General features: G+C 42.4%; 1 protein-coding gene across 7 annotated transcripts in view; it reads left to right on the top strand.

Moving 5' to 3' along the window:
- Positions 1-15,349, top strand: part of LOC147709671 (uncharacterized) — a 478,515-nt gene that overhangs the window by 450,228 nt on the left and 12,938 nt on the right. For all 7 annotated transcript variants that reach the window (XM_086928188.1, XM_086928184.1, XM_086928186.1 and 4 more), the window contains one exon: positions 1,928-2,074. In XM_086928188.1, the coding sequence (XP_086784314.1) occupies positions 1,928-2,074 (147 nt within the window). The remainder of the gene's footprint in view (positions 1-1,927; positions 2,075-15,349) is intronic.

Raw genomic sequence — 15,349 nt, 5'->3', positions numbered from 1 at the left:
CTCAATCTCTAACGAACATATACATACACTATACATGAACAAGGTGGTATCTTATTTGTATATGTACGTGCTTATATCTGGATGAAGGGTATAATTTTGAATTATAGGTTTGTCTCCTTTGCTTACAATTGGCACTGCAGCATTAGGATATTCACGTAGAACTGTGACCTGGAAGTAGTATCCTTCTCTTTTTTGACAACCTAGTTATACTTTTCACTTTGAAACAAAGTTATATTGAGTTCAGTCCAACCCTACTTCTGTAAATAGTGTAAATACTTCTTTCCTTTGCGAACTCTATCTATCGAAAAGAATATTTTCTTGTTATACACCCTGTAAATAGTATTATTTAGGAACCATGACGAAATATGACGAAATATTGGTTCACTGGATGTTATAGGACAGATAATAATTCTTTTCGTTTCTTGCCTTCATGTTCCTGATGACTTTTGTGACTTCCTTTTGTTTTTTATGCACTAATGTGATTACCTTAGTAATGTACATATGTAGCATAGGACACTAGCCGATCCACGGCTTTATTTTAACCATGATTATTTCATGTTTAAATCTGTAAAGACCCCTCAGGGAAAACACCATTCCAAGATGGCGCCCACAGTGGCGTAAGGGGTGTAGTCCTATGTCTATGACAATGCTTATGGTTTATGTGTTTGTTTATAACATGGACTGTTGGATATGGACGAATGACACACTGACGAAGGCTAACGCCGAAACGCGTCTGTGCTTTTCCTTTTCCCTCTAATTAAACCCTGGTTTGACCTTGGTCCGCGAGTACTGCCTCTTTCTGTTGGATTTTTGGAGAGTCGAGCGTATATATATATATATATATATATATATATATATATATATATATATATATATATATATATATGTGGGGCACATATATGATTTTGTTTCAGGGGTCCCGCGCATGGGCGGGAATATTCTAGTGCTTATGACTTTGATGAGGATACCTCTGGAAGAGAACTAGGATTACAGGTAAGTAACTAATCCCTCTTCATCAGGTTTGAGGCTCTTGTTAGATGCAATCAAAATTGTTTCTTAGTGTAACTGTTAGAACTGTATCCTGTGTGGGATCCTTCTGTCAGCTATGGAAAGATCTCAACCGGAGCATAGAGCTGCACCAGGCAAGAAAGAAAGAGCAGATAAACTGCCATCACAACAGCAGATGCCCATTCCTACACCACAGCTTGAGTAACGCTACAAGCTTCACTCACAAAGCAGTAATCGCATTTCATAAGCATGCATCTGCCTGCAGAACTCACCTAAGTTAAGACATACTGCTCAGCAATAAAAATATACCCCCAATCCAGGCTGCAACACAGAGTCATTTCACTCAGTCAACAGAAGAGATGAATTGCCATCTTAAGAACAGGCGTGCAGCCGTAACTAAAGAAAGAAAGAGAGGTACGATGAAAAGATATAGAGTGAAGAATGCCAGAGAGAAAAGCAGTGGAAAGAAAAGTGATAGAGTTAAGCGTGGGACAGTAAAGAGTGTCGCGTAGGGTGGTGTTAAAAGTAGTAAAGAGAAGAGTGAAGTGCGCTAGGGTGAAAAAAAAAGTTCAGAGTTTCAGAGAAGATGGATGAGAGGTAGGGTAAGGAGTAGTAGAAAGAGTACTGGTGGAGAAGGAAAATAAGAATAGTGGGAGAGAGAGGAGGGTTGGAGGGAATACTATGTGATACACCTTAATATGACTTACAAGAGCTAGTTGTTTGGCAAAGATGCACCTATGTGCCGTCCCTCTAAACATCTTGGATGCTTTTTCAATAGCCTTAATTTCAAAGGAGTCAAACCATCTATAAGGATAATTCAGTGTGAAGATGTGTAAACTGCCTGTGACAGTAGTGCTGTTAGCCCAAGAGGGCTGTGTTTCTAATTCAGAATGCTAATATTCCTGATTGTGTGTTTCAGATGCACCGCATCCGGGAACATGCCCCATCATAGATGTCATATGCGAGACGCCACTGCCTCCCCCACAGTGCCAGAGCGACTGCGAGTGCCCTCAGACTCAGAAGTGCTGCAACGTGTGTGGGAACAAGTGCTTAGATGCTGTGATTGGTAAAGTATCCTCAGAATCCTACCTTCTTGGGTGTCAGGGGTCAATTACTAAGCTCTGTCGCTTCTTTTCCACACACAGGACCCACAAGCCTATTTGGACTTAGAAGAGCCACATAAAATAATACGAGATAAGACAGCACAACAAGGCATAACATAGCATTGCATACAATTACATATGATATGATGATATAACATGACATAGAACATCATAATATTACAAAAGATACCTGGACATGACATAGCATTTTGTAACATTACATAAGATAGTATAAAACAACATGACACAGCACTACATAAGGCTACATAGGATAGGATAATATGGCATGTTATAGCATAAAAGAACATTACATAAGATAGTATAAAACAACATGACACAGCACTACATAAGGCTACATAGGATAGGATAATATGGCATGTTATAGCAAAAAAGAACATTACATAAGATAGTATAAAACAACATGACACAGCACTACATAAGGCTACATAGGATAGGATAATATGGCATGTTATAGCATAAAAGAACATTACATAAGATAGTATAAAACAACATGACACAGCACTACATAAGGCTACATAGGATAGGATAATATGGCATGTTATAGCATAAAAGAACATTACATAAGACAGTATAAAACAACATGACACAGCACTACATAAGGCTACATAGGATAGGATAATATGGCATGTTATAGCATAAAAGGACATTACATAAGATAGCATAATACAACATGACATAGCACGACATCACAATGCATAAGGCAGCATAACACAACATGACATAGCAGAACATTAAATTACATAGGATAGCATAATACAACATGAGATAGCATAACATAACATTTCTATTGGCCACACAAAGTCTGATGACTTTTTCCTGATGTTCTCATCTTTGTCTCGCTTTCCACCAATTACAAGTATATAATGATGTCACTAAACCCAAGTGCTCTTAATAAACACACTTCAACATATTTGAATATTACTATACGGATTCCGCACATCTTGTGAGATTAAAGAGCAAAAGCATATAATCTTCTATTATACAATGACAGCCCCCCAGTGTAATTATGGTCAAGTCACACTTTCCACAGAAAAGGCATCATGCTTGCTCATAAGCCTGGGCTACTTAGTTGAGTAGGCATCAGATCTGGCACTCACCTGTTGTAGCCAGTTAAGGTCCGACATGTCAAATGTTATGCAAATCTGTGCATAGAAAACAGGATAGGATGGCAGAGCGTAAAAAACAGATGTGCTATCCATTTAATGCTTCCATGGGAAATGTTGCTCTCATCCAGAGCAAAAAAACTGCTGACCAGATTTATACCTTGAAAGTAGAGATTTGCTCTGAAAGCATGCTTTTGTTGGTTTCAGTAAATCCTTTCTGTAGTTTTCTAGATATTGATATTCTAAAAGGGTTTTAGGAGGGTTTAAATGGTTTGAAATACTTCGTACAGGCCATTTAAAGTCACGATTTTGAATAATAATTTCTGTCAATCAATTTGGACGTTTTGGGGAATGTGACTGCCTAGGTGTCAATTTATTTTGCCTGAAATTTTCATGATCAAAATTTTGTCAATAATAAAATGGTGCTGTGTTAAAATTATTTCTAAAGCAATGGGAGGGGGCTGTGAGAGCTGCCTGACCCCAGGGGAGTGCTCAGGGCTCGCAGATACAAAGAAATTGGGGACACAATCAGGATAGTATAATTGTGATTTTTTAATGAAAATCGCAATCGAGCACCTGCCATTTTGTATGAAAAGAAAACATACCATTTTGTAAAAAAAAAATCACAATTTTCATAACAATGATATTTTGTTCTAAAAACGAAATGTGTGAATGAGACAAGACCCTGGGATGATGCACAGCCTGGTGCTGCAGGTCTGACCTAAGATCAAACCCTTCGGGCACCTCCCACTGGGCTGAACCAAAACCCAGCGCTGAATGGGTAGATGGCAGGCAAATTAAGTGCATGATAAGATAGAAAGTTACACAAAAACCACAGTTGAAGTATGGTTATGTTTCACAGGATACAACATCGTGAAACCACTTTAATTTGCCAGTTATGCTATGCAAGGCACGCAACACGAGCCGTACTATTTTTCTTTCTGTGACTTTGGTAGGCAGCTTTTAATCATACAGCATTAGCAAATGCTAAACTTAGTATGGCAAGTGTGGCACAAGTTACAAAGTGCATTGCCTGTATTCAGAATATAGGGCCATAAGTCAGAACACATTTCCCCATTGAGAGAGAATGGGTGAAACCCTTTGATACATCCGGCCTTGTGTTCTCAGATAGGGTTGCCACCTGGCGGGTTGTCATAGATGATCCAAAGCCGGTATTTATCACCTTTATCTGTACATAGGTCGAACAGCAAATATGAATAGAAAGCACTTTTAAATGTTCTTTAGAGATGCGCTAATGATACATGACCAATAAAGTAAACACATGTTAAAGAGCCATTCTACAATTGAATTCATACGAATTTTGTTACATTCCCTATAATATCACTTTGACCTTTTACAGACTCTTCCACAACAAATGGCCCTTCTTTTTCTCTAGAAAGGGTGGCGAACCTCTCAGGATGTTGTCTGACTTTAATATCATGCCTTAAATACATGGACGTCCCGTAGCTTTGCCAGCGGTGAATCTGCCAATCATAATAGATTCATCAACAGGTCACCCTCCCCAAATGATTCTATGCAAAACAGCTGGATTAGGCCATGCTCATCCTTTTACTAAATGTGTCACATTGCTGAATGCCAAGAGATGGATTGACTCAATTTATAGGCATCATTCATTTATTGAGAACTTTCAATCCTGACTCATTAATCAAATACTCTTATTGCTATCTCATTATTCCTGTAGCAGAAGGGCAAAGGATTCTCTAAAAGAGGGTTCAAGATTTGAACTTTAGCTACAATAAATGTCTTCTATTACCTTTGTGGACTATTTCAATGCCAGCACAAGCAATCCTTTGGCTCTGGAGGGAATCAATACAGTGTAAGTGTAGACAAGTATAGGCTGCCTTGCAAACAGCAGCGCAACTAAAGTACTTTTAGCAAACATGACAAGCAAACACTTATTTTCTGAGAAATCTATGAGTAAATCGGTGTTGTGTTCTTTTCTTCTTACAATCATTAAACTACATCAGACATACCACTTATTTACCTCTCTTGAACACAGCTTTAGGCCAAGATTTGCTTACATTTTGTGCTGGGGTTGCATAACTTTTCTTGACACAACTCTGAAGGAAGAGCTATTAAGGATTTACTAAGCCAAGCACAGTGCGATATGCGTGTTTTATTTAAAAAAAATAGTAACGCAGTGCATAGGACTGATGTGCATTACCTTGTGTCAGAAAGGAATTCCTTGGATGGGGCATGGGCGTTTCCCGCTTCTACCCATGTATTTTGATGCAAAATCAGATTTAATAAACTCAGGAAAACTGTTTAATAACAAAAAAGGTGCACTTACCCAATCTTGGCATAATGAGGAGAAATATCTCAATATCTCCTTGTTTCTTCCTCTTTCCATTTGTGCTTCACCTTTGCAGCACACATACAAAGAGGAATATGCTTCTAAGGATTGCTTTTGTGCAGAAAGGTATCCTTCCTTCAGAAAAACAATCCGTACCTAAAATACAGGCAGTATTACCCTCCTATACCACTCGCACCGTTGCACTATGGCGCAGGGGTGTCGACATTGGATCTAATGAGCCGACAGTGTGCCAGTACAGGTACAGAGCTGAACAGTTCTAAATCTTTGTAAATATGGCACAGCTCAGCGCTCTCCCTTTCACACAAAGAAGCTACAGCATCTCCACTTGCTGCCTTGTTTGAAAATGAGTAAATCTGCCCATAAGTTCACTTTTCCCAATATTTGCATGAATAACTTTTTGCTGCTGATGAAAATAATTTTGATAAAAGAAATAAAAAAATAATGTTAAAACAGATGAATATGTTGATGTTTTTGCATTTTGTTTAAATCTCATGTTTAGCCCATTTTGAATTCGTGCTGAATTTGAAAAAAGAAATGTAGGGCTGGAGGTAGTTCCCCTTTTTTGTAACTTTTTGCTGCTCCTCAGCAGGATGCAGCTCCAAGTAACAATGCGCCTTGTGCGGGTCAGCTGGTAGATGGATCCTGGTCTCCTGTGGGTTATCCAGGAATTCTTATTGTGAACATTTTCTAAGTCCCAAGTTTTGCAGAAGTACCCCAAACACCCCTATCAAGGGTGCAGGACCTGGGGGGCAAATATACAGTATTACAGTTAAATGCCCAGCATACTACTAGAGGTTGGGCACCCAATAGCACTAACAGCAGGCTGACCACTTTCTCTTCTTGCAGCCTTGTTTGATTGATTAGTAAATCTGACCGCCAGCTCATTTATTCCAATATTTTGCATGAATGACTTTTCGCTGCTCCTGAGCGTAGCGTCAGCTACCACAATGCCTGACCAACTAACGATGTACCTGCTTGTTTATTGGGAACATTATCTAAGCTCCAACTTTTGAGAAAGTATGCCAGACACCACTACAAAGGGTCTAGGAGGTGAGGGGCAATTACCCAGTTTTCAGTCAAATACCCAGCACACTGCTAGAGGGAGGGCACTCAACAGTGACTAACAGGAGGCTGCCTAATTTCTTGTCTTCCCTGAACCAATCCATGATAATCTGGATTTCCTTCCAACCCACAAAGGGGACAGAGTTAAAGCATGCAGAGATGGAGAACAAAAAGCCATAGTAGGACTGGGGACATATTGTAGAAAGTGCCCCGTGCTCAAGGGGCATGTGGGCCAGCTTTGTGAGCCCCAGGGCATCATGGTATTACAGAGGGGGCGCAAACCTTTGTGCAGCCCCTTCTGAAAGATGGAGTTTCCTCATTTACATGGGGGCATGGCTATATGCAAATGAGGAAGTCTCTTTACCTCTGTTCTTGCGCTGTATTTTGGACGTGGGTGCAGAGGCAACAAAGCTGATCAGGAGGAGCACTCACAGGGCGTTGCCAAAGGTGGGGCACTGTGATTGCACCCTCTGAAGGCTGCTCTTTGGAGGAGTCAAGGGGATCCAATTGACCCCACCCAGACATGTCCTGTCAGGGAGGTGCAGGTAATCATTGCACCCGCTTGCGAACGTTTCTCTCTCCCCTCTTAAAGGTGGGGAAGGGTTGCCAACTGCACAGTGAAACATGGAGCAGATATGAAGAAGCCACTCTGTATTTCACTTGAATGCACCGCCCCCAGGGCAACACTAGTTCACAGGTGCCCTGAGCGCAGCGCATTCAGTATAACAGGGTGCACTTTCCCTGTTTGCACACAATACAGCTGTTTAAGGTGAGGTGTGGCCGTGTCAGGGAAAGCCTGCCCTTTATGAGAGAGAATCCATGTTTTTTAGAGGAACTATTACATCCTTCGAGGAATGTAAGCAAATGTGTGGTATGAAAGAACAAGAGTGGATATTACCATTTGAGACATATACAACACAGAGGTATTAATGATGGAACTGCATTTGATAAATTCCTCACAAGACCGGGAGCACTAACATTACAAGCTCCACAAATAAGGACAATAAGCCTATGTCAAGACAAGAGAAAAAAAAGCTAAAGAAAAGGCAAAAAACACTGAGGCAAACCCAAGCACATATGAGCTGGGAGCAGCATCACGTGACTGAAGAAAAAATAACCATGAAAGAAGAACCCCCCAGAAGAGCTCCCCCAGTAAAAAATTCTTCCACATTTTTGAAAAAGAAAGGAGGCCCCCTTGAGGGCCACACAAGATCATGAATCAATGCCCACTGAGGAAGATGGCGAGAATTAGGTTCAAGGCCCCTCCAAAACCCATGAAGAAAATAGCTCAGTCTAGCCCTAGTGGTAGCTAGAAGGGGCCCAGAAAAAAGAACGCAGATCTGTGCAAGGGGCGACCGCCTGGAGCATGAGCAAGTAAGAGCTTTAGACACATATGTAGCCTGTCAGGCAACGCAAGAGGAGCTAAATGAAACAAGAATAACGCCTGCAGGGCTAGTGGAGACAAGTAGTGTCCAGCCAAGCCACGGACTGCCAAGTGACCGAATGAATGATATCCAAGTAATGATGATGATCCCCCAACACTGTAGCCTCACATACAGTGATGTTATGTCCTCATTTTACATCACAATGAAGGAAAGACACTCTCAACAGGGAAAATATCTTAACATTTTTCAAACACATCACCATGCTGGCAGCACATACAACAAATAAAGACCTCCACAGTATCCACTTTGAGGAGAATAAGCTGCCAAGCACCATGGAAGACAAAATAACAATGAGGAAGACAACTGCCCACACCCATTTGGTCGTGTGGGAAAAGAACAGTTTTAAAAAATGGGGCATAGTGGTCAACTAGCCTGGCGACAAAAAATACCAGCACGTGGCTGATATCCAAGACGGCGGTCGCCCCGAACAGCAAAGAAATGGGGCAACCACACAGAGCTTGCTACGAGGGACCAACCACTCAGAAATCTCCCCTAGCTTCCACAATTACACCATAGAAAACAGTAAAAAAGAGTGCTAAAGTGACAGAATAGTAACTGAAGGTAACATAGCAGACAAAGGCTGACAGGAACCAGACCTGTGAGGCCACTACATTGCAGGGCAGACACAATAACTACTACTAGCCCAAACACACAAAATAGGGCAAAAACAGAAATCAAGCTAAGGAGCAACAACGAAGACCCCTTAGCGAGAACAAAGAACCTAGGGGGTGGTTAGGATGGCGAACGGACCGCAAACTGCAGGGCCGGCGGTCCTACCGCCATCAAACTGATTTTTCCCACCGCCAGATTAGGATGGCAGTGGGAACTTGACTGCTTCCCCAGCGGACGCAAAGACTGTCCACCACCAGCAATCGTTCTGATTGCCTGGCGGAAGGTGCAGGGTGCCCAAAATGATGGTCCACCAGATTAGGAAACATGCAAAAAGCGGCCTTTCCATGGTGATGTGGGAAGGCATGTGAAGTTTTTCTACGGGGGCCTGTTGCGGGCACCCCTTGTGTTGGGGTGGGGTGGGGAGCACTTGAGGGTTACCCATGGTACCCCCAACATGTCACTGCACCAAGTGGTGCAGTGACATGCACTATGGGCGATTTCAGCATCGCGGCAGGTGCTGCTGTAAGCAGCACCCGCCGCATTATTAAAATGCGGAATGCGAAAAGTGTCCACCAGGGTGACGATTGCATCCTGATTCGCGGTGCGAGACCGCCGCATATATGGCGCGCGGTCTCAGGTCTGCTCACTATCCTAATAGGCCCTCTACTGTAAAGCTCATAACTTGGAATGTGGCAGTAATCTCTCTTTTCACCTGACTGAACACTAATTGCTGCTCATTTCTTTGCTTCATTCTTGAAACGTTTATGTTTTTCTAACCAATTACCTTGTACTGTGAGGAAACTGTGCGATTTTTGTTTTGAACCTGAAGGGCTTGCAGGGAGCAGCTAAAAACCAGGTGGTTTCACCTGCTGGTTATTCAGCCATTTATACTTCCCTGTGATATCTGGAGGGGCCATTTTAACTCAGTGCATGCTCTAAACCATGGCCATATGCATGTAAAGAGAGGCGCATTGTGGACGTAGTGCTGGCGTGCATAGGGCAAGCCTGTTCTCATGTAGTTCCTATCAAACCTATATAGGATCTGTGCTTTTAGGCAAAATCCGCTGTAGAATTTGTGTCAGACTGATTCTGGACACCCCACCAGGTATGTTGGCCTGTGTCCCAGCTAGCTCACAGTACCACTAGAAACTCCTCTTACCAGGGAGAGAATAGTTCTTGGCAACTATCCAACATGACAACCCTGATCCCTCAAGTCCGTGGAAACAGTGTAATACTTTTTGCTCAGTTACTCATGCTCACTTAGTCTTAGAGAGATGGACAGAATAAACGGTATGGACGTTTTTCAATAAGCATTTATTTAACAGTTTTTATTCTAGTGTAAAATAGGTGTGCTGAAACAACCATTAGACAGTAACAGAGATAAATGATTAGAAGCACTAGGAAAGAAAAAGGATGGTAGATTTCTACCATTTTGCTCTAACCATGAATTCTGAGCTGGGATGGTGCAGTGAGCTAAAAAACGGTGATGGATCAAGCCCTGATCTTTGGACTGGGTAAGAGTGGTCTGCTTAATTCAGACACTCTGTGCATCACCACCCCCTTTTCTGAATCATAACCATGAATACAGGCAAGAATATAAAATACTTGACAATAAAATATGTACTCCTACGATGCTACCCTAACTAGATGTACCTAACATGTATGTAGGTGTGAAGCCAAGAATCTCGGATTAATGCAACCCCATTACCTGAAGTGCGAGACTGCGGGACCCCGTCTTGGTCTTAATTTGGACACCCCGCAAGGGATTTTAGACAAATGTGAGCTGGAGTATCTGCATGCAGGAACCTCAGCGTCTTGCGTCAGTGTGTGGCAGCAGGGAAATCATGATCTCCTCTGTTTGTCTCAGCAAGACGTGATGTTTATTTACACAAAGGTCTCCCGTGGGTTCTACCTTGTTGTGCCACTTGTCGGACTTAGGATGACATTAAGAATGAACTTTATACATAGATATTATAAAGGAGATGGTAGTCCTGAGTTTCCAAGAATCCTCATGCATAATGTATGAGGCTTTTACCAGAGGAAATCCCGCTGTTCTGTGTGCGTTGTCATATCTAGGTAAAAGGTCAGTTCCTAAGAGCAATTATGTGTGTAAAGTAGGGGTGAACGATGTTACCTGAGCCTAAATTGGGGTACCTATATGGAATATAACACTGTTTGCACCTGTCAGCATCCCAAAAGCGACCAGCACCAGCCATTCTGCCAGTTTTACCCCAGATGGCAAGACCGGGCTAGTATATGAAGGTTCCACTTTATGCAATTTGGCTCCTGAGGTAAACTACCCATTCCACACTTTTCAGAGGGTGGAACAATGATTTTTGCTGTCCACACTGCCAATGGACTCCTACTGCCTCAGATGAGAGCAGCATCATTCATTCCATTTATCATAAATCTAGACCTAACACAGTGGAGTTTTCGGCAGTTCCGTTGAACTTCCGCTCACTTCAGAAAAATGATATGCAAGTATTTATTTTACTTCAGGATGATGAACCAGACCGGTTACCTTTAATTGAGACATGGCTCACCGAGTCTTCAAACCCCACTCTAGCAACTGCTATCCCTCAGGGTTACAAAATCCTTAGGAGGGACTGCCCATTAAACAGAGGAGGGGGGTAGCTAATATCTATAGAAATGCATTTGACCACATCCCAGTACTCTTGGGGAGCTAGATGGAGCAGAATGCATGGATTTCTGCTGCTCTTTATGGCCTCACTAGTCTGTGGCTGGGGTCCTAACCTACAGACCTCCCAGCTCTGCCATTCTCTTCCTGAAATCACTAAACAATATTCTGGCACCTTGGCCCCTTAAATGTACACATTTTTTTAGTTCTTGTTGACCTGAACCTCCATTTGGGCTAGCCACTGGAGTTAGAAGTTGCTTCGCTAATGGATAATCTGTCTGATCTTAGCCTGGCCCCATATGTGTTCAAGCCTACCAGTCGGGCAGGCCACATATCTATTCTAATAGAACACTTAAAGCAGATGACATTCTTCTATTAACATTGTCAGACCATTATCTAGTAAGTTTTAATTGGTCTCCACTTTCCAAAAAAACAGATTCTCCTTGCAGAAACTAAAATTATATCCAGTGCTTTCCACAGAATTCTTCCTACTGACTTGTGCGCTGCCCTGAAAACATCTCTCCTCACACTTTGGGGTAATCCTGAAGCTAACGCCAGTCAACTCCACTCTCGGAACGCCACTCTATTAAATGGTGGAATGTGTATGATCATACCTTTTAAGCAGATACATTTGCTTTTCTAATATACAAAAAAAGATTTATAAAAAGTTTTTTTAATAAATAGTTCTAAGCCAAATTATTTTTGCCTTTGTGGTTCTACTATTAGGGGGTATACAATATATCAAATCCACACATATGGGGAATCAAGAATGAATGTGAGAGGGATAGTCTTTCCTTTGAATGTGGTGACATAGTGTTTTCCTGATAACGAATAAATAAACCCGGGGAACACCTTCTAATTTTTGTGTTACTCTACCCAGTTCCCTTGGGTCCAGAGGATACTCTCTTTCGTTGTGTTTAGAATACATACATATATTTTATATATATACCTGTTGTGGTTCCCCTTTCATTTGGTCATTCATGAGATTATAGACTGGTAAAACAAGCTGCTTTACATTCCTCCAAGATTTAGCAGCGACTACAAGTATAGCCAAATAAGGGTAATTTGGACTGGTGCAAGGTGCCCACTAGAATAGTGGACAGCATATGCCAGGCCAACTTCTCACAACTGGCATCTAGAGTAATGCCTCTCATATGGAAACATGTTAAAATCCTTCCTCTGCACAAGAAGCCATTGGCCGATCATACATTCCTGGCCAATTAGAGACCTAATTCTCTTCTCCCTGCTTTCTCAAAAGTGCTGGAAAACATATTAATTCACTATCCCCAGGTTATCCTGAAGGTAAGAATCTGTTACACTCCAGCCAATGGGGTTTCAGAGCAAGCTGTAGAATGGACACAGCCTTGCTAGAGGTAACAGATTACATCAAAGATAAGCTGGATTGTGGGGGCACTGTCGTCTTGTTTATGTTGGACGGTTTGGCGGCTTTAAATAATGTCCCTCATGATAGAGTTCTAGATAGGCTACAGAACATTGGAATTGGTGGCTTGGCCCTAAAATGGCTGACTTCCATCCTGGACGAGAGAAGCCAAGACGTATGAAGTCCCCCTTTTTCATCCCCTATACAGAAACTGAAGGTGGGTGTCCCTCAAAGCTCAGCACTGAGCCCCACACTATTCAATGCTCATCGGATGCCTCCTGCTGATCTTGCTGAATCATGTGGAGCCAAAGTGATATTGTATGTGGATGACACTTGCGATAAAGGGGCTGAATTTGAGAGTGAAATCATGAAAATGTGCTTCTCTAAGGTGTTCAACTGGCAGGCTATTAACCAACCAAACCTGTTTCAGTCTGCTTGTATCCTGAAAATATTTCAAACACCTATTTCAATGGATACAAGGAAAACAGTGGTCCAGGCCTCGATTACTTCCAGACTTGATAGTGGAAATGTCATATATTCTGGCCTGCCGGAATACCTCTTGTGCTGATTGCAAATCGTTCAAAATGCAGCGGCCAGAGTAATTCTCAATCTTGCCCCTAGAACCCATCTGTTCCCATATCTAAACGCAATTCACTGGCTTCCTTTGAAAAAGAGGAACCAATTCAAAGCACTGGGCCTAGCTCATGAAGCTCTGCATGGCAATGGCACAATTCACCTTAGGAGGAGGCTGAGTATCTATGCCCCTCCCAGGACATTACGGTCATCCTCTAGTCACCTAGCCACCATCCCTGAAATCCACCAGGCCAGATTCTGCAGAAGAACTTTGTCTTATATTGGTGCTAAAGCCTGGAATCAACTTCAGCTGGCACTTCGGGCCACCTTGGAACTCTCAATTCTACGCAAGAAATTAAAACCCTGGCTGTTTGGCAAAGGAGGTCATTCGTCCAATTGGGAGTGCAGACAATTTTTGCTAGCGCCAGGACACTTCTCTGAGTAGCTGTGTGCTCTACATATGCCATTTCATTCATTCATTCAATCACAAGCATATTAAACAGCAACTCAACAATGGAAAAGATTAATTAGGGTGACATTCTATATATACAGGAATCTTGGGCACCCACAGAGGTACACTTGCAAGGCTTTGCAAGCCTATCCATACCAGCTACAAATCTACACTCCCATGAGAGGCCCTCGGGTGGCCCTGCAATGTAGGAAAAACTCAATAGAAGATGAAAGAGGTTAGGAAACCGCTGGATGTGCTACAGTGTATAGTGATAAATGGGCTGTTTAATGGCATGTTCAGAAAGGAACTTTCAATCATCAACGTATGTCTCAATAGCAACGGGCTCTTGAAGCTGGGGACAAAAAAAAGATCATTGTCATTTTAGAGGAAGTGCTTTGCGAACACGCCCCCATGGATAAGATGATCACAGGGGACTTTAACCTTCACCATCTGAGTCCGGATAACGAAAATGGAACGCCCGCAGAAAGGGCCTTCAACAACTTCATAAGTACATTTGAACTAATTTCAGCTCAGACCTGGGTCCCGCAACTGAGCCCTAAGGAGTCACATTTTCTAACCTTCAACAATCAAACAATATTTGGCTATAATAGACAATAATAATAATAGACAATAATAGACAATCTGCTGGCCATCCGGAAGGAACTTAAGACCTGGCTTTATGGCCCATAGTTTCTTATTCCCCAGTCTTTTCTATTACAGATCTGTTAGCGCCGGGACACTCTGCCCGAGTAGCCGTGCGCTCTATAAGACACCCATCTAACATAACTAACATACACCTTCATTAGGAAAAGCCTGAGGCACCAGATCTCAGGCTTGGAGACATTCCAACAGGAAGCAAGTGACCAGGCAATGCTCATCACAGACATCAATCTCAGGTGTGAACATCGAAAAGAAATGGAGCTCATAGGTCACATGAGGAGTGGGGGAGTATTCATTACTAAAGAGGATCAGATGGAACCAATTTACCGCAGTAAAATGGGAGACTTAGAATAAGGGACTAAGACGCACGGAAAACAGTATGCCACCCACTCATCGATCCAGAATTGGGCCATCTGAATGGAAGACCAGCACGCAGTCTTGTAAAGTGGGGCCAGGAAGACAGCAGATATAGGGCTGGGAATGCAGAATGAAACTGGAAGCACAACAGAAGCCTGAGGGACGGCATCTAGTCTCTCAAACACGTTAACCTGGAATATCGAGAAACCAGGACCACCGAGGCAGAGAGTGCTTACAAAGAAGCCCATCGGAATCACAAACACTCAATATGGAAACAAGAACGTTTGATGATTGAGAGCAAATGGGTTAAAGTATTTGATTTGTGTAAAAACGACAAACAGAAGCAATTCTGAAATTACATAGCCAAGATGGAAAACAAAAAAACGGGTAGGCGAAACTCAGTGACGCCAGAAGCCTGGTTAGCACATACATAAAAAATCTACACAATGAAATGTGGGTGCCAAAGATGTAGGAGGACCCCATAAGCGGAGGAAAAAGTCCTGTTGTATGAGGGCGGTACAGCACATGATATCAGAGCCTGGGCAGAGATCCTTTCGTCTCTGTACGCAGAATGCAGATTTTTGGGGACGTCCCGGACTG

Source organism: Lissotriton vulgaris, chromosome 6 (genome assembly GCF_964263255.1).
Source record: "Lissotriton vulgaris chromosome 6, aLisVul1.2, whole genome shotgun sequence".
Taxonomy (NCBI): Eukaryota; Metazoa; Chordata; class Amphibia; order Caudata; family Salamandridae; genus Lissotriton; species Lissotriton vulgaris.
Note: the sequence above shows the minus strand (reverse complement) of the source record. Positions and strands in the feature narration are given on the sequence as shown.